The 20000-nt window shown below is 40.3% G+C and overlaps 2 protein-coding genes across 3 annotated transcripts in view; both read right to left on the bottom strand.

Annotated features, from left to right (window-relative positions):
- LOC137999555 (major facilitator superfamily domain-containing protein 12-like) overlaps positions 1-8431 on the bottom strand; it is a 12283-nt gene extending 3852 nt beyond the window's left edge. Inside the window, exons 1-8 of the mRNA XM_068845360.1 lie at positions 7721-8431; positions 7064-7172; positions 5741-5849; positions 5306-5430; positions 5133-5225; positions 4569-4661; positions 3942-4115; positions 1035-1138 (exon numbers count right to left, since the gene is read on the bottom strand). Coding sequence (XP_068701461.1) covers positions 1035-1138; positions 3942-4115; positions 4569-4661; positions 5133-5225; positions 5306-5430; positions 5741-5849; positions 7064-7172; positions 7721-8271 — 1358 coding nt within the window. The 5' untranslated portion in view covers positions 8272-8431. The remainder of the gene's footprint in view (positions 1-1034; positions 1139-3941; positions 4116-4568; positions 4662-5132; positions 5226-5305; positions 5431-5740; positions 5850-7063; positions 7173-7720) is intronic.
- Positions 8432-12591: 4160 nt separating this feature from the next.
- LOC137998861 (uncharacterized) overlaps positions 12592-20000 on the bottom strand; it is a 25471-nt gene continuing 18062 nt past the window's right edge. The window contains exons 9-12 of one of the 2 annotated variants that reach the window (XM_068844703.1): positions 15124-15618; positions 14388-14459; positions 13858-13930; positions 12592-13014 (exon numbers count right to left, since the gene is read on the bottom strand). In XM_068844703.1, the coding sequence (XP_068700804.1) occupies positions 12877-13014; positions 13858-13930; positions 14388-14459; positions 15124-15618 (778 nt within the window). In that variant the 3' untranslated portion in view covers positions 12592-12876. The remainder of the gene's footprint in view (positions 13015-13857; positions 13931-14387; positions 14460-15123; positions 15619-20000) is intronic. The other variant, XM_068844704.1, reaches the window with a different exon arrangement.

Raw genomic sequence — 20000 nt, 5'->3', positions numbered from 1 at the left:
TATATCATTTCATCATTAAATTATCTTTAGAAGGCCCCTGTGTTCACGTGGCGTTGTCTACCCTCTTCTCTCCGAATACACCATGGTAGAGCTGAGCTCGCGTGACAGGTGTATAGCAACTATGACTGAGACCATTGATGTAAAAATAGTGGCCAAGGAAATGATGCGATTGGTTTGGCCGACTTCAAAGGTCGCTTATAGTTATAAACTCTTTACCTTAGGTTGTTATTTGAAGTCTATTCCGGGTCAGGAATCATTTGTAATCGTGTTGAATGTTGGGACTTCCTCCGTTTTCGAAATTAGCCTGTTCCAGACGTTCAGTTGGTAAACGCGGAGAAAGACGGAGGGGGGCTTAGCATCCCATGGAACTCTCCATCTTTCGCCGCATTTACCAAATGAACGCCTGAAACAGGCTAATTTCGAATTTCTGTTCATATAGAATACTTTGATTGGCTTCTTGTTTTTTTTAGCCACTCCCGTTAGCAGGATGAGCAACATATGCGTGAGACTGCCACAAGTCATTCTTTTGCTCTAAAACTCTGCGGAACGAACTCGAAAATACGACCGGCGAGGAGCGAAGCCTAGGACATCTAGTGAGCTCAAGGACGCGTGAAAATAGCGTTTCAGGTCACGTGGTCGTTGCTCGCAGCTCGCATATCATGTTTCCTATTTTGGAGCGGTTTGTGTGTCACAGATGTTAGAGCGAAAGAGAGACTATTCTAATTTAAAGACATCTTCTCTTGGGAAATCGGTGCCTCGAAGACAAAAACTAGTCTTTTTCCAGATGCCTGTTCTTTTCGGAAAAGTTAATTTTATTTATTTGCATATCCCCAAACAGGATACGAGAATATGGAAACAAGATCTGCTACTGCATTGCTAACTCACAAAGAACTGAATGAAAAGATATGGAAAAACAGAGCAGAACATATAAAAGGCTCGTTTTTAAACGGAAACGTATTACTTAGGCCGATGACACATGGCGATCAGAGCATATTCACTGGAAAGTCTAAACAATAAGGAAATAAATGTCATACCCCTCAGGACTGTCAGGATAAAATGTCTGGATTATTAAAACCACCACACCAACAAATCCTTTGTCTAAGAAACCCATGAATGAATACACAAAGCCTCCAGAAGCCTGAAACGAAGCGAACAACGAAGAAATGAACAATCAACTCGTGTTTTATCATAGTTAATCGAGGGACTGGTTATGAAACTTTAGAACTTTCAAAAGCGAGAACAATGTTGTCGCAATCGATGTTGAATTGACCGTGACCCTGCACAATCTGTTGTTTTCGCTTCGCACGGGTTCGCAAATTAGTTGCACATAATTTAATCGAAGGATTTGATTGGTTATATTCTCGAAAAAAAGCGTGTTTTGTGCAGGGTCAAGGCCAAGAATACGGACAAAAACATGAAACAAAGGAACTTGTCCTGTTTCATAACCATCTCCATGCATTAACTATGGTTTTATGAAGAAAATATTTGAACGTGGTACGAGCTCAAACATAACTTTTGAAATATTTGGGAAATTAGCACATTATTTCGACAGTTTGGGCCCTTCTCAATATCATTCACTCAATGAATCTCCCGTATCGGGTAGACAAATATGAAAACAACCATCACCGCTGATCATCCACGTACCGAGTTTATTGGGAGCTTTTTACTGGGACGACTATAACTTTTACGGCAACGGTTCGAAACCTTAGCTTGAATAAGTTAAAAAAGGGGCTAATACGAGATGCATTCATTGGTACATTTGTTTCTCAACCTCTGCAAAACAGTGAAAATGCTAAATTTAATGTTTGACGACAACAGAAAACAAGAGCCAATAGTTAATTTTCTTTGTTTATTTACTCGTTACTTCACTAACACTGATGAGGCGCGGTGGCCTCATGGTTAGTGTGCTCGACCCCGGATCGAGTGGTCCGGGTTCGGGGCCTGGCTGGGGACGTTGCGTTGTGTTCTTGGGCAAGACACTTTACTCTCACGGTGCCTCTCTCCACCCAGGTGTATAATTGGGTACCGGCGTAATGCTGGGGGTAACCCTGCGATGGACTAGCATCCCATCCAGGGGGGAGTATAAATACTCCTAGTCGCTTAATGCTACTGAAACCGGAGATAAGCGCCGGCCTGATGGGCCTTCTGGCTCGTAAGCAGTGACTTTCACTAACACTACTACTGCAAAGAGATCAATAGATTGCGAAAATGTTCTTTTATCGGTCTTCGCTTCTAAATCTCCCAAATAGAGTTCTAGCTCAGGTCGGGAATACAAAGGTCCCATTGATGGTTTTCAAGTGACGTCATCGCCGCCATTTTGGTGAACGAAAACAAAAGATCTCTCATTAGCAGCAATGTTATCCGTGTCCCTAAAGATTGGTTTCAAACCGTCTATTAATCCTGGTTTTCACAAGCGCAAACATAAGTAGCTTATGCTAATAAGTGAAAACGAACGTCGACAAAAGCATCATAATCAACAGCGGCCTCCGCCATTTTGTTGAATGCTCAGACGCGGGGAATCTGGAACGAGTGCTTTAATTGGACAGGCAAGGCCAGACGTACAGCAAAATTCCTTGGGCTTATGCTGTGTTTCGTTTTTACACAGCGCAAGCTAACGCAAGCGTAGTAAGCACAATCGGAAGGAAAAGGTAAAATTTTGGATGCTTGTGTTTGTGCCTATGCTTGGGTAGCCTGCGTAGCCTGCGTAGCAAGTGTTCCTGTTCGACAGAAGAGCTCCGAAACGATTTTCCGGAAATTGGCCGCGCGAAAGTTGGGGCAAGAGACTGAGTCTCTTTCCCCAACTTTCGAGAGGCCCCAATCGTTTCGAAGCTCTTCTGTCCAACAGCAACACTTGCTACGCAGGCTAATGCTTGCGTCAAGCCCGTTTTCACGGTGAAATAAGCGCTCTTATGCTTTGCGCTTGTGCTTGCGTTGCCAGTGAAAACCAGGCTTTAGTTGTTGTCGTCACTCGCCGTATTAAGACCTGGATTAAAGAACTTAAATCTCCGTGCAAAGGGACGCCAACATTGTTGGGAGTTGCGTCCGTTTTGCACGGGGCTTTAGAAAGAATAACGACGACGACTTCTTTCTTGTCGTTGCAAGAACTTCGCGATTGTTTGTGATATCAATTGTCTGGCAACAATCAGGGAATTGAACTGGTATGAAAAACGTGAACACTTAACGAAAAAATTGAAAATTACTCGTTGGATTTTCGCGTTCCCCAGCATTAAATTTGGTTACTTCACATTGGTTACGGTCGCAAAATTAGAGAGTTTAACACTAGTGTTAAATCAAGTGCTATTGTTTAGTGTTCCCCTAGGGATTCAAAACACCACTGAGTTGACACTAGAGAACTGTCAACACTAGTGTTACACTGTGTTTTTTTTTTTTTCAAGTGTGACCACAATCATTGTTGTTTTGCTGAATGCGCCAAAGATATCTTTCAGAATGCGCGTCGCACGTGCAGTACGCTTATTTGTTCAACTATCAACCAATAATAATATTTTTTGTTGCGTTGATGTTGCTGTAGCCGTCAGCGTTGCTTAATTATTAGGGAGCTTAAGCACGCGGGTTTTTGAGACGCGGACGACAACCGGAAGTGAGCTATTTTCCCTTTTAACTTGTTTTCACACAACCACAATGAAATTGCTAAGTATCTTTTCGCCAGCGGCGCTTCTTTTGATTATATATTATTTGGTCTAAAGATTGCCCAGGAACGCACAGTCGAGCGCTTTTTGCGTTGGTCGGGGTATTGTGAGCCGGACCTTTCCAACAGCTCATTTTCAAATTGCAGTTTGCCTCGGTTTCAAAGAGAGTATTGGTTTGACAAATCAAACAAAAATGAGTAATAAATTTTCTTGCGAATATAAAACAATTTCATCGCAAGGTTGTAGCTTCGAAACAGAGGCAAACAGTAACTCGGAAATGGGTTATTGTCTTACCTTGTCGAGTCCAATCATATCAGCTGTCATGGAGAGTACCGTCACGAGCATGACCGAGTTGCCGCTGCCCATGACGAATGCTGCTGCATATACAGCATCACGAGCTGAAATGGTCTGAACATAGAACCACGCACATGCGCAAATGACGACTGCGCTTGCAATGCAGAAAGTCCACTGAAAGAAAGAAAAAGAAGAATGTAAATTTGCTCAGATGAGCTCATTCATGGAAAACTGACTGAAGCAGAATACTGCTATTCTGTCATTGATTTAATTTCGTGTTAATTGGTTTCAAAGATGAAGGAGAGTCAAAAACGAGAGTTAAGACATTAGCATTTTTGCTATTTTAAATTCGAGGTGAAATAAAGGTTATGGTATTGTATTGTATTGTATTGTATTGTATTGTATGGCGTTTTTCAAGGACGCCATGTCAACAAAAGCGTGAGTCATTATCAGTGAGCTTTAAGTTATGGTCAGTTAACATAAGAGGGAGGAACATGCGCTTTAAACAGCGCCATCCAAGATCGTGGACGGGAATTTAATTACGTCGAGCTTCCGCACGGGACAGAGGTCTTTTTTGCTATTACCCACCAATCAAACAAACACAAAGGAAGATATCGAAGAGCTTACCTTGGTTCCCAATCTCTTACTGATATTCTTAACCATAACACTTGAAAACGCTCCACTGACAAGGATCACCAAGGGAAAATATGCAATGGCTTCCTGTCAAAGTAATTAATAGGAATACACATTTCAAGAATATGCTGAGGCAGGAACTTATGCAACCTCCTTCCCAGGGTCTCTCTTCTCTACCTCAGGAGGCACAGAAAAGAGACCCTGGGGCCGAGGTTGGAGCTCATGAAAGGGTCCCTTGGCCTAAGAGTCAACTCTTTCCGAATTAGATTTATTTGTAGAACGCCTTCCTTGGGAGATTTAGCATGTCCACTGTTGTAAAAGCCAATCAAAACAAAGCTATCTCAGCATCAAGGGAAAAATGATAATTTTCGCGGGAAAAAGCTGTTTCTTAAAATACATTTACTCGGGAAAAGGTTGACTCAAGGAATTAGTGGAGATAGAGGGTCTCCTTGATCAGCTCCTGTCTGAGTTGACTGAGAAAAAATAAATTCGGAATTTTTTCTCATTTTAAATGATTCAAGTTTGAAAATATTCGAACCCGCGTTACCTTTTACTTACTTTCTGAAAATGAAGAGCGTCTGTCAAATAGAATGGAAAGTAAGACTGTGAAACATTTACAGTGATGCGAGTACACGTGTAGACCACGCCCATCTGAAGTAAAGAGGAAAAAGAAACGTGAAAATCGAAAAACAAGATGGACACAAATTTGCTTTTCATTAACTTCCTCTCACCGCGTAAAATTTTGGATCTTTGAACCATTGTCGCCATGTTTTGGGGCTTTGTTCCACCAATTCTCTCTCCACTGTTTCGATACACAACGAATCTTGTTCATAGGATTGTTCTGCGTCTGATGGCTCTGAAGAAAGGAAGCTATTAGACCATTTTCGAATTCTCACGGCTGGACTGGATCTAGCATGAAATGGAGGCTAATGCGGGCAAATCTTTTCAAATGCAAATTAATTTGCCCGCATTAGCCTCCATTTCATGCTAGATCCAGTCCAACCGTTAGAATACGAAACTGGCCTAGACAAATTTATTTGGAAACCCAAGCAATTATGCGACACAAAAATGAGCTACTTATATTCGGTCAGCGTTACCACTAGAACGATCAAAGAACTCCTTTGGAGCTTCAGGTTATAATGCTCGTGGTATATATGTGATCTCACCTGAAGCGACTCTATCTTCGTCTGTTGTTGAAGATACAGGCTCAACTGTTCCCCAGTGGAATAAAAACGAAAAGAAAAATCCTGTACCAACAACGATTATGCTCAGATGCTGAAGAAATAATGAATAACGACACCATTAGTCGGGTTGAATGAAAGGCAAACAATTACAACAAAAATCCTGAACTAACGTTCATTCGAATTGTTCTCAGAAACTATTTGTAATATGTGTGGCTATCCGTGATATAATGCAATACAAATACGTACTGAATTGACCGATCCCCATAGGGGCTTTTCAGGGCCAATGAAACACAATCAACGAAACAACAGAACCGTCGTCAACAACAACAACTGTTAAGAATCCCAACTGGCCGGAGGCAAACCAGTCGGCTATTTACAAGTGCAGCCGAGAAGTTGAACAAGGGACCACCAGGAAAACATTCAACGAGTGGTTAGAACAAGTCTTGAACCCGGGAAATCCGTGGATCTCAAGGCAAGTGTCCTAACCGCTGGGCTGTCCTGACTCCCATAAGCAGTGCTTGGTAATCTTTTCAGTAGAAGATCAGTCTATTTTAAGTTTGAATCTGGAAGGCTATTCATGATGGACTGAGGCCCAGAGGCTTTATAAGCCAGTTTTAGCTTTAAATAAACTTAATTAAATTATTTAAGTACAGTTGAACCCCGTCAGTTCGAAGTCGCAACACCGAAGGAAAGGAGAAGAGTCGGTCCTCGAATTAGCCGGGGGTTCGAAATAAACGGTGCAGGATAAAATAATATACACTGAATATAAAGAGTGGTAACTTTACCTGCAAATCTAAAAGTGTAGAGAGGGATTCTATATCTACAGTGTTTCCCGCCACTGAGACTGAAATCTGTGTTTGAGAACGCTTTGTAATTGTGGTTTATTTACCGCCGACTGGGAGATTGTGGAATTCGAATTGTGCCAATGGACAAAGACCATTGTCACAGTGTGCTGTAAAAGCGGTATGAAGATAGTCGACCACCTTTTCATTAAACCAGTAAACTCCGAGGTAAAAGGGTAGAATAAGCGCATAGGAAAACAAAGACTAGTTGAATAAGCGGGGGATTCGAAGTACCCGAGTTAGAAATACATGTAACGGTATTTAACCGTACTTATGATATCATTCAAATGAAAACTCTTGTGCGGTCAGAGGTTCTGTTTCTTTTCTTTTAATACTATGCAAGGTAGAGAACAATTCTAAAAGAACTTGAAATAATAGGGCCATTCAAATCAAGGCCCATCACGTATTGAATGCACAACACTTGAGTTGGAGTCAAAGTCCTTTACACGGGTTTCAAACGTACCGTGAATTCTCGTTTCAAGTTTGGACTGATTCCTTCCTCGCTTTCTTGTCCAAGCAAAACCCATGTGACTACATAAATAAATATACCACACACAAATGTCAGCCCTGACCTGAAAAGCGAACAAAACTTCCTTCAACCACAACGTACTACCCAGATAAAAGAATGATGGTGTACTAGTCGAAACAGAGTATCATGCTTGTACAAGAACAAATTATACAAAAGTACATTTTCAAACACATAAATGGGGTTATCAACTGGGTTGATATGGTAAATTGATCACCGTAGAGAACAATGTTTACTCGAACATATTTGTTTTTTACATGTTTTTTGTGCTTTGGCCGACCCCGTCACGTAAATTCTCATTATCTACTCGATCACTTTGATTGTTTACGTAACGTTAAAATCTTTCATTAACCACTTATTTGTACACAAAATGAATGTGGATGTGTCATAAAATAGCTATAACTTCCCTCAAGGGTTTTTCCAACCCTTTTTGACCTTGTCACCGTGATCCCATTTGTTTCTTGAAAATAGACTTGAAAGACTCTATCAAGTAGCTATATATGTTGTAGCCACGGGGCTCGCCTTATATGCAAAGAAACAATAACTACACTGACGACGAATGACAACTTACTTTTTAACTCATTAAAAACTCACCTCACGGCGTTTAACTCCACTATTTCGCCAGGTCGTTTTGCAATCTCAGGGATTAACGATAAATGTGCGATCTGAACCGCGGCCCAGCCAACGTGAAAGATGATCACAGCAACCGAATAATAAACCATCGGCAACCAACTCGGGCTACTGCTAGAACATACGAAGCACGGACTCATGATAAAGGGCCATGCAATCGCTACGAAAATTGTACCGATTAAATGCCACGATTTTCTTTTGCCATAATGTGAAAAACGTTTCAAAACGAGCCGATCGCAACCAATCCCCATGAACGGGGTCAGAACTGCGTCTGAGCCTTGCGCAATCAAGAAGAGAAGACCTGTCTCGGTGGTGGAAAGTCCAACAACTTTGTTAAAGTAAACTATAAAATAGGTGAACCACACTGCAGAGCACAAATCATTGAAAATGTGTCCAGTGCAGTATGACATTCGTTGTTTGAGCGGAGTGCGGCTTTTAGAATCTTTACGTTTGCCTTGCGGTTCGTCAGAGCAGCGCTCTTTGTTAAAAACCTGACACAAGGCACGACAACCCATCGTTGTCTTCTTTATCTGTGCTGTTTATGATAATCAGCCACCTTTTCTATCGTTCTTTAGGTTTGTCTGGGCAGAGAATTTACAGCTTTGATAACTATGTTTGTTTAACGCACAGGAAACCACACGCGAGACTAAGTTTACTGCTGATTTCCGTTGCACTGACCAACACTTTGTAATGCCGGATAATGCAACTTGACATCATTGTGTAACGTGACTCATTTGTCATGTTTGCAATTCACTCGACCACTGTTTAAAGAGGAAGAGGACATAAGCCACGATTAAGGTTGTATTGTATCACGATATTTTCATACCGCAATGAGAAATCCAATAATTTCTACTACCGCCAACTCAAAATCAATTGAGCGAGCAAATCCTCTTTGTGGCGTAATAATTAAATGATGTTATATCCTCGCCGCGGAAAGGTCTCGTCTTTCAATTCCTGAGAAGGTGCTTGGCAAAATGAGTCAGCGATAAGTTCTCCGAGATGTTTGTTTTTGATGCAGGTACAAACTTCACTCTCCGATGAGGACGAAGACCCGAAAACGCATCGCAGATCAACGTTAAATCCCACGGCGGCAAACATCGCGGCTTCCCCTCTGCTCAATTGATTTAATAATAATAGGCTAAACTTTAGAAGCTCATAGATTATTGAGTATAAATAACAAACCAACTGCGGTTATAAACATAACGAGACAACGCTGTTTGTTTGTTATTTTTACTCAAGTTGAAATGGCAGAAGAATAAGATTGTCCGGCATAGCTTCTTGTTCAGGCTTCCCCTTTACCAATTTCCCAAATTTCGTAACAAAACCGTGAAATAATACTGAGAACTTCTAAAACTGAACTGCGGGCATTTTAACTCTTCATTAGATAGTTTGCTAGTTTAGTCGGTTAGTTGGTTAGTGAGTAAGTGAGTGAGTGAGTTAGTTCGTTTAGGTAGTTAGTAGATAGTTAACAAATGCTTTTATGTATTCATACATTTTCATTTCATAATGGGTTGACAAGCACGGAGCACCGTCGTACGGTTGGTCACTTCCCTTCTAGTCTTCCCCACTGCATTGTGATGTACTTGATTTTTATTAATGCGATTATTATTTATTGTTATTATTATTATTGTTATTATTATTATTATTATTATTATTATTATTATTATTTTATAATATTGTATAACTTTCTTTATGTAATTGGAGTGAAAATGGAATAAATTAACTTCTCTTTTGGAAGAGCTCTTATTCGGCCAGAGGAAAACGAAAGGTGTAAGACAGAACTGTAGTGGAGGAAAGGCAAGCAGGATTGCAAGCATGCATCATCAAGTTTCGTGACCTTTGCTCCGGTTAAAGCGGAACATCGATAGCCGTTGAAGGACGATAGCCGTTGAAGGACGGCTAACTTTACGTCTAAAAAAAGAAAAAAAAACAATTTAGTTTCTAAAGAAACTGTGGTACTGCGTCGGTGGGAGATTGAAATAGAAATTGATTTTATCAAACGAGTTGATAAAGGTCGAATAACCACCGTGAAAGATTTGGAAAGCCGACGTTTCGAGCGTTAGCCCTTCGTCAGAGCGAATAGAGGATTATGGTTGTTGTAGGTTTATATGTGTGCGGAGGAGCTTTGCTATTGGTAAAAATAGGATGACGTGATTTGTGAATAGATTAATGGAATGAGAGGCGTTCATTGATTCCGTGTGGATGGAGTGTGTTCAGTTGAAAAATAAATTTTTGCTCTAGATTTTTACGGCTTTCTGTGTTTCCGTGGTGTGAGGATAGGCCGCAAATAGTCATGTTGTGGTGGGAGTGATTAGGAAGATTAAAATGGCGTGCAACTGGTTTTGAGGCATTTGTGTCGTTTTTTTTCTGTGTTTCCGTGGTGTGAGGATAGGCCGCAAATAGTCATGTTGTGGTGGGAGTGATTAGGAAGATTAAAATGGCGTGCAACTGGTTTTGAGGCATTTGTGTCGTTTTTTTCTATATCTCGTAGGTGTTCGCGAAACCCTCCGCCAATCTTCTCCCTGTTTCGCATATGTAGATATTTTTGCATAGTGTGCAGGTTATGCAGAAGATGACGTTTGCGGAGATGCATGTAAAGTAGTCAGTGATTTTAACAGATCGATTAGGTCCTCAGATCTTAACCATGTTAGAAATAAAGGGACAAGTTTTGCATCGTGTTTGTGTACAGATAGGTTAACGTTCCTAGGTCAACATTACATTACATTCCCTCCACACTTTGTTCGAGAGAGACTGGAGTCGATTTACAACTACGTAGCAACAGGAGATTGTCCATGTATGACCTCACCATACATTGAATACTAACCGACAAAGGTTGGGTTTTGAGATAAATAACGTTTTAGGCCTCATTAGACTTAAGATTAGCTTTTCGGAATACAAGCGGGACATTAAGACTTACCAAAAGACAGGTGTGCGACATTTGCAGATTGCAGTATGCTTAGCTAGAATTAGTATCACCCAACTAGTGGACTAATGCAAATGCTGCATTTTGATTGGCTACGCTACTAGCAGACTATTAGTAATAGTCCTCGAGTAGCGAAAAGAGTGACGCTTTCTTTCGTTTTATTCCCAAATAAATATATTTTCAACTTGCATTTGCTAACTTTATTATTGCCTTCCCCTTCGCCCTCAAGGGCCGCACGGGTCAATAGCCCATTCGGCTTCGCCTCATGGGCTATTGATAAATAGCGATGAAAAACAGTATTTAAGTCTAAGCACCCATTTTAAAACAGTGACATTTCAATAAGTGTGACAACCTCAGTCTCTCTCAAACAAGGTGGTGCTGGTAGATGGAATCTAACGTTGACCACGTTGATGTTGTTCCTACGCGGAATTTGGAATCTCGTGTCTCTCTCTGTCTCTCTCTCTCTCGCCATGGTGAGGAACGTCGAAAGGAACATCTCTAGAGAGGGATCAGGAAGCTATTTCTTCGGCTCCGGAACTCATGCTCATCAGAGAGACCTTCTTATCGCTTTTTTTAAAAACAAACAAAATTCAGCGTTATTATAAAAATTTTCACGTTTTGTCGCGATCTTGGTTGGGAGGGCCAGAATGGCATTAGTTTCAGTAACTGTATGGGATTTCCGCCGGCTTTGGCCCAATGTGAATCAGCTCAAGTTGACCCATTCTGAAATGGAGATCTCGCAGTTTTAGAAGGAACCTGTATATAAATTACTCACTTCTACATGCATTCTTTCAAGACATTGTGTTTTCAGTGTGATTTCGTAAGTTTACCATCGGACTTATCAGCTCGGGCGCGGCACCATATTCGGAGCCCTAAAGTGCCTCTATCATTCCAAAGACAGCAAATCGTAGTTAATGTAAGGAGATGGTTATGAAACTCGACAAGGCTTTTTGTTTAATGTTTTTGTCTGTATTTTTGGCCTTGACTGTGCACAAAACATACCTTTTTCGAGGAGATTACCATCAAATCTTTCGATTAAATTATCCTCAACTAATTTGCGAACCCATGCAAAGCGAAAACAAAAGATTGTACCCTATCAGGGTCACTTCAAAATCGATTGCGACAATATTGTTCTCGCCTTTGAAGGTTTTATAATCTGTCTCTCTATTAACTATGAGCAAATGGTTCAAGTTTTCTCTTACAAGAAGGTCACTAAACGCTTGGTTACCCTGATGCGCTAGTAACGTCTGACGAAGCCTCATTGGTGAAGGTACCCTGGGTGCTAGAGGTCACTTTTTCCGTTTGGAGGGGGTAAATACACGGCGAACGGACGCGAAGCGCGGTGAGGAAAAAAATAACCTCTGGTTGCGCGAATACTGAACCTCATTTCTGTGCTGATTTGACGGCTGATAAACCACTCTTCTCCTGGCCAATCACAGTTATTATTTCATTTGAAGAACCAATCAACGAACAAGGACAAATTCTGTCCCAATTTGATGATTGGAAATGAATTTCTCGGCTCTTGCAACCAGAGGCTCGTCTCGCGCCTTCCATTTCGGTTTTTCAGAAATACTATTTTTTTCAACGGGCCTCTGGAACCAGGGTATGGTAAAAGGAGTCTAGCGATTGATTGCACCGAATAATAATAATAATAACAATAATAATAATTTATTAATTTCTATAACGCATTACCATGACGCAATGATCTAATGCGCTTTACAAAACAAAATTAGGAATGCTGTGGTCTCGGAGAAGTATCAATGATTATTTCAGGGGCTCACAAATCATTTAGTCACCATGAAACAACCTTTCTATCTTTTCTTTAAAAAGTTGTTTTGCAAAAAGTTTTTTTCCGATTGTAGACTGCACAACGGTCCTTTACAGTCCCATAAATTTACTGGAGTCTGTTATGAGAAGGCTAATTACGATACATTTATTAGTTACGTCAATTTTATTTCCACATCAAGTAAAAGACAAATTTTCATGTTGTAGAAGCAAAATGGTCGTTATAAAACTACTTCACGTAACACCTTAGAAATTTCTTGATTTTACAACACTTCCTTTCCTGATTGTTCCTTTCCACTTTGCTTCCGCAGTTCTTCGATGTTTCTTTCACACTGTTGGCTAGTAAGATTCCCTTCTTTTATAAAATCGTCTTCTTAAACCAAAGCATGACTCAAACAAATTGTCGGAATATTCATATGACGAACGATGCACTGTGTTCTTCGCTTTCTTTGATTCCATTGAGCTGTGCGTAGAGTTTCAAGAGCTCGTTTTTCAGTTTGGCCAAACGAACCTTGTTGTTGATTTCGCTGACCTTCTTTTCGCGCTCAAGCTACAAAATCAATCAATCAATCAATCAATCAATCAATTCACTGAATTGATGATCAATACCTTCATCCATCAATAAATAAATAAATAAATAAGCAAATACAGCCAATAAATCAATCTATCAGTCCCTCCCTCTATGGGTGGGTCAATCAGTCGGTCGGCAGGCCATTCAGCCAGACAGATAACGTCTCAGTCCATCCATACGACCGTTCCCTTGTTAAATTATAATGCACAAACTAAGTGACTACATGGTGAGACAAACGATTAAACGTCTTATTATTTATTTACCACTACGGTGGCCAATAATTACCTCTTTTACGACAACGTTCTTTTGTTCTTCGGTGGATGGATCCGGAGTCAGAAAGCAAGTAGGTCATTAGGGAGCTTAAGCAACGACAACGGCGACGGCAACGAGAACGTCATCTCAAAATATAAATTCGCTTTATTTTAATCGCTTCGTGTCTATTTCAACCTTTTTGATATGACAGGGGTGTGGTAGTTCCTTAAAAATGACATTGGTAGGAACGGCGCTTAATTTAGGGGAGAAAATGGTAATTTATCCTCAAGTGCTAACGTTGTTCATAAAACCTCAAATCACCTCAAATATGGCTATTTCACGTTGTAGTTTTACTGACGGCAAAGAAATGGACAAAAGTGAAAAACGCGCGTGCAGGGCGTGCAAAGCTATTGTTTTTGCCTACTGTAGATGCAAATTTGTGACGCTCTCGTTGCCGTCGCCGTTGTCGTTGCTTAAGCTCCCTAATATCTTTGAAGATACCTCGGACCTTTGCAATATAAAATCTCATCTTGTTGGTGAAATTCTGGAAAATTTGCTCTTTCAGCTTACCTCTTTCTGTAGTTGTGGATCAAACGCCGCCTCCAGTTTTTCTCGTTCATATAAAATTTCTTGCTCGGCTTTTCTAAAATCAATGCATGAAGACACAAATCGATAAATCACGCACGACTGCCAGAATGCAACCGTAATTTTGGCATTATTAAATACCTGATCCATCCCATATTCATCAATTATTTACGCAGTATCTATCAAGTCAAAAAGCCAGAATTTGATCACTTGGTATATGTTAAAATTGGGAAAAATGAATAAATCAAGACTTAAGCACTGCAAGGCGCCTGTACAACGTTTCACAATGGTTGGGGATCGAAGAGCTCATTAGCCATATCATTGCTCATTAGACTTTACTTTTCTTACTAAAAACATTCTTTGGCTTTGCTCATAACCGAAGCAAACGGCTTGAGGCGAAATCAAGATGGTGTCCGACAGAATTCTAATACAACTTCAACAAGTCTTCTTAGTCGGGTAAGATAGATCACTCCCTCTACAACAACAAAAACACAGGAAACTGATTTCTGTCACACCTGGCCAAGTTGATTTCTTTTTCTTGTTGCACCTGTACTTCCTTTAAGTGAATTTGGGCTTTTAGAGCATCCCTGGCGATTGCAAGAAAGAAAAACGTTACAACTTGAGGAGGGCGAGTAGAGAACTTACTTTCCATCAATGGCAGCTCAGTTTAATTAACCCTTTGACTCCAAAGCTGGCCAAAACCGGCCAGACTTAGTATTTTACTCTGTCTAACGCCTGACGATTTTACTCGTCAATGGGGAACCCCTGGGAGTCAATGGGTTAAATCGTAGGCGGTTTTCGGTCGGAATTTTACAGTACGGACCATTACCATGGAAACGGTCAGTTTCCGTATTTTCACTGATGGAAGACGAAGATTACGAACATTCACAAAGCGGAGAAGTGTCCGCTCGCTCAAAGAAACGTTGCCATATATCAGTTGATCAGCTGGCCATAAGGCACAAATGTAAAGATTTCGCTTCTGAAAGACTCTTTTGTTTTACTTTTGGGGGTCAAGATTTTCCTGAGATACTTGACATTCCATTACCACAGGTTCCTCCTTTTAAATTCCCGGTATACTTTTCCTTCCTTGATTTTAAACGTGATTTGAGGGTTTTTAGGAATCCAAAATGTGTGAGCCTTAGTTCTTCATTCCACTCAGTTTCGACCCAAAAACAAAAAAAAATCTGGGGCACTACTCCTTAATTTTCACCAAGAGACGTCCTTGACTTGGAAAGAGTGGCAAGAACTCACCTTTCCTCTTTGCATAAAGCACCTTCAGCTGTTTCTCCAGAGCCACTCCAGTTAATACAGTTCTCTAGACTGTCATTTTCACGCTGTATCTTTTTCAATTCTGTCTTTTCTGGACTAGGGGTATGTAAAGATCTGGTCATGTTGCTCTCCATTATGCTACTATTTGCACAGTCATGGACAGGTCCTCGAGCTGCTGTGTTTTTCAATGATCCGAGTCTTCTGCTGCCACACTCTACGTTTGTAACTCTAGATGGAGAAACACTTGGTATCTCACTACTTCCATGTTGATTTTGATCTTTGGCAGTTTTGTTCTGATCATCACCTTCACGTTTCTCCAAATGTTTATCCGAGAACACTTCGACTGCAAATTCCTGTGAATCCTTACTAGTCAAGCTGTCACTAGCTTTTGGTTCTGGAAATCTTGATGAAGATGGCTTTCCTTTTGAGACAGCACTTTCATTTTCCCCTGGGGTAACGTGATGATGATGATGATGTCTTTAACAAACAAAAAGATAAAAAATACATATCCTATGTTACATAAACGAGAACTGTGTAATGAATTTACAATAATATACTGTAGCTAAAATTGAATTATGTAATTATAACAGGTTGTGTTCAAAAATGAGTGCTCTCTTCTGTTAAAAAGTTCAGTAAAGTACTGTGTAACGGATATCCATTCCAAACAACTGTTTATTGTGAGAAGCAAAAAAGTTCTTAAGTCTGATCTAAAAAAAACCTGTCTTGCTCCTATGGTTGAAGGCATTACTTTGGTTTGAAGATCAGCCTGAAATTTGCGTCACTTGAGCTCTTATTCCCGCTTCACGCATTTGAGGATATTGCACAAATTCCAGCGATAATATGGAAAATAATTAATTTAAAAGAGACTGTGCACAACTGAAACTGAGATGTTTCACTTGAAAATATTGCCTTTGATGACACTGAAAAAAGGCAAACGCATCTAAAATAATAATAATAATAATAATAATAATAATAATAATAATAATAATAATAATCATCATCATCATCATAATGGTACCAATTGTTGTAGGATCATTGAGAAGTGTAACAAAAAACTTGAACAAGTGGCTGGGAAAGTTGAATGTCAAAATTAGTATTTCATTACAACAGAAAACTACGCTACTGGGAACGGCGAGGATTTTGAGAAGGGTGTTGGAGCTCTAGAGTAAGAAGAAAACTCTAAGGGACCTTTGGTCATGGACTATGACCCGCTCCCTTAGGAAACAAACCGGAAAAAAGATCATCCAGTTCACAAAGATGATGATAATGATAATGATAATGATAATGATATTGATGATAATAATAATAATATTGAAAAAACTATCTCAGGAAACGTGAGGGCTCACATTTATAAAAAAGTATCCCTCGTATACATTGTTGAATTCCAATTTAAGGACGTTCGCGCCAAAATCTTCCTACGGTGAGATTTTCTTCATTTCTCGCCAAGAGTTAGGTCATAAAGTACTTACTCCAAAACTATAAAAAAAATTGGGGGTCACCGACTTTGTTTCGGAGAAAATGGCAGTGGAAAAATGCCTTAATTTCGAGAAATCCGTCATAATAGCGAGATGTAGGCTCATCTGCTCATCCATCGAAATCATAAAAATAAACTGTTGGAGTGAAAGTTTCCATGCATAGGTTTTTAGGAGTGAGATTTTTAGATAATTGTATGCCGCTAGGGATGTGGTAAACAGTAGAGTTCATCCTCGACGATTGTTTTCGTAAGATCTATCCGTTGCAACCACTACCCGAATTCGATAGCACGAGGAAAGAAAATGTTAAAAAAAGTTAACTTTTTACGGTGAGAATTTTTTTATTTCATCATATTTTGTAGATAGTAAGTAAAGTAAGTGATTCATGATTTAAAAAGTAGGGGTCACCGATGATCTGAACGAGTAAAAATCGATGTGATTTTGCAAAGCTCATGGAAAAGTTCGTTTGTCACGCTTTTGCGTGACCTGTCGGGCAAGGACTGGAACCCAAGAGAGGATCGATCGTTGAAGAGATGAAAGGTTTTTACCGAAAAAAAAAACCTTTTTCGAGCATAGCAACGACGTTTTAAGCAGGGGTCATCTTCATTTGATTGGTGTTTTGTATAACATCTCCCCATTGCCGTCATGCTCATCCTCTGGAGTGTGTTTTTTGTGAAATTTAATCGCTGATAGTTTCCACGCAGGTCCGCACTATTCAAGCGGACGAGGACGAAAATACTCCTCAATTTTCACGAAAGTAAAGGAAAAGAACTTTAAAAACATGCATTCACTTTGAACTTAAGTTCGTAGGGTAATAAAAACATTAAAAAGAAATAGCCCCATTAAATTTACGCAACGGTTCGTCCACGACTTTTCCAAACTTTCAGCCATTAGTCTACTCGATCAGCTACCTTTTCCAGAGCATTTCCATCCTCCCGCTCACTTCTCTTTGAAGTTTCATGATGATTCGGAAATAAATGTGCCATTCTTTTGCCGGCCTGTAATTTTTCCCTCGGCGTTTTTGTCGCCATGTTATTTTAACTGATGCTTGAAAAATTTGTATGAAAGTCAAGTAGACTAGTGCACGACTGATAAAACCTCGCGAATATCAGTCGTGCAGTAGTCTACTTGACTTTCATAAATATTTTAAATCAATTTTGACTGATCACGATCTTCTCTGATCCAATGCTGCGCAAGAGTTACCGTCCACGGTTTTTGCAAAGGTTTTAAAACCTCAACTTCACTAAGGCTCAAAGTAATGCGTGACAACGTGACATATTACAGTCGCGTTACATGCGCAGTAACGTTGCGCACAAACAATTAGCGCGAACGTCCTTAAATAGGCGTAGTACATAGTTATGACCACGTGACCTAAAGGATTTACTCCGTGTCATGGGTAATAAAACGTTCAGTGGATGCGAATAATTCAGTTATATTGTCCCACATCTTTCTGTCGCGTTTTTCAATGATTTCATTTATGTTGTACTGCTTACTTGTGTATCTAAACCTGTACGCTCGACGAAAGAAATTGTCAATTTGGCAAAGGTGCTTGGTATCATATGCACACGCCCGCGCCTCATGGGAAAAGTAAAACACTGAAATTATTAGGCTATTGAACGAGTCGCCCACAAGCTTTACTAATCATATATTGAAAGTGCCGTTTATCCCAGTCACAGGGCTTATCTTGAAAAGTTACTCCAAGAAGCTTTAACCAGTCTCGACGTTTTATCCCTTTAATAGAATCGGGAGGTGGTTTAGATGACTTTCCATTAAGTACCATCTCCCATGTTTTGTCTAAATTGAGGCCATCCGATTGCTGTCTGCCCACTCAGCGATATTTTGAACTTGATTGCTGTCTCCAGCGATAATTAATTTGGAATTAGGATCAGAATCCAATATGGTTTCCCCACAGTTAATCAAAAACTCAGTTAAGTCCGATGACATTTGAGAGTCAAGTGGATGGTACACAGCGGATGGGCAGAATGGTTCAAGTGCTGCCAACCGTGGCGCTTACATAACCGACTCTTCACAAATCTTTCTGTTCCAGTACAGATATTCTATGAGATTGCAATAATGAAGGGTTTACTTTATGGAGAAAATCAACTTTGTGAATAATTCACAAAGTTGTTATAATATGGTTGATTACGACCGTGAACTCTGGAGAGGAGGAGCACGTTGTCGACTCAATAACTACTTTTTTGTAGAACCATTTTGAATAAACAAAAAATATTCCGCTTAGGCTTTATGAATAAGAGATACTAAACAAACTCCGCAATACCCATATGGTGCATTATCTATCGTCTCACACCCATCTCACCTTTTTTAAAATGTAGCATTTTCTAAGTCACAGAAGAGAAATTCCATATCTCCGTGCGATCATGTAATGTTCTCTTTATTACATATACACCAATGAAATACGAAGCTATTTCAGTTTATTATTATATCTCTAACTTTGTACGCGCGTGGTCAATTTTGCGGGTCGAATTCTACAGTACGGCTTCGCGCTTGGGCCATAAATCAAGGTGAAAAATGTCGGTCCGTAAGTTACAGTACGGAACTCAAACTCGGTTAGGAAGAGGTAAATAAAAAAAGGTAAAGTCAGCTTACAGGCCTAGTTGCCCATCAGGCCGGAGCTTATCCCCGGTTTCTGTAGCATGAAGCGACTAGGAGTATTTATACTCCCCCCTGGATGGGATGCTAGTCCATCGCAGGGTTACCTCCAGCATTTCGCTGGTACACATTTATACACCTGGGTGGAGAGAGGCACCGAGGGAGTAAAGTGTCTTGCCCAAGAACACAACACAATGTCCCCAGCCAGGTCCGGAACCCGGACCATTTGCTCCGAAGTCGAGCACACTAACCATGAGCCCACCGCGCCTCCCTCATATTAGGGAGCTTTAGCAACGACGACGGGAACGGCAAAAAGAACGTCATGTAAAAACATAAATTCACGTTATTGCGATCACTTCGCGACTATTCCAAGCCTTTTAATATGACAAAGGTGTTTCAGTCCTTCAGGAATGAAACCGTTACGAGCGGCGCTTAATTTAGGGAGAAAAATGAAAATTTATCTCCAGGTGCTGACGTTCGCCATAACACCTCAAACTTGGTAATTTCACGTTGTTGCTTTGCTGACGACGGCAAAGAAATGGACAAAAATGAAAAACGCACGTGCAGGGCGTGCAAAGCTAATGTTTTTGCCCACTAAATATGCAAATTTGTGACGTTCTCGTTGCCGTCGCCGTTGTCGTGGAGCCAACAACGGCGACGGCAACGAGAACGTCATCTCAAAATATAAATTCGCGTTATTGTAATCGCCTCGTTAATATTTCAACTATTTTAATATGACGGGGTTGTGGTAGTTCCTCAAAAATGACGCTGGTAGGA

The sequence above is a fragment of the Montipora foliosa genome, chromosome 4, assembly GCF_036669935.1.
Source record: "Montipora foliosa isolate CH-2021 chromosome 4, ASM3666993v2, whole genome shotgun sequence".
NCBI lineage: Eukaryota > Metazoa > Cnidaria > Anthozoa > Scleractinia > Acroporidae > Montipora > Montipora foliosa.
Note: the sequence above shows the minus strand (reverse complement) of the source record. Positions and strands in the feature narration are given on the sequence as shown.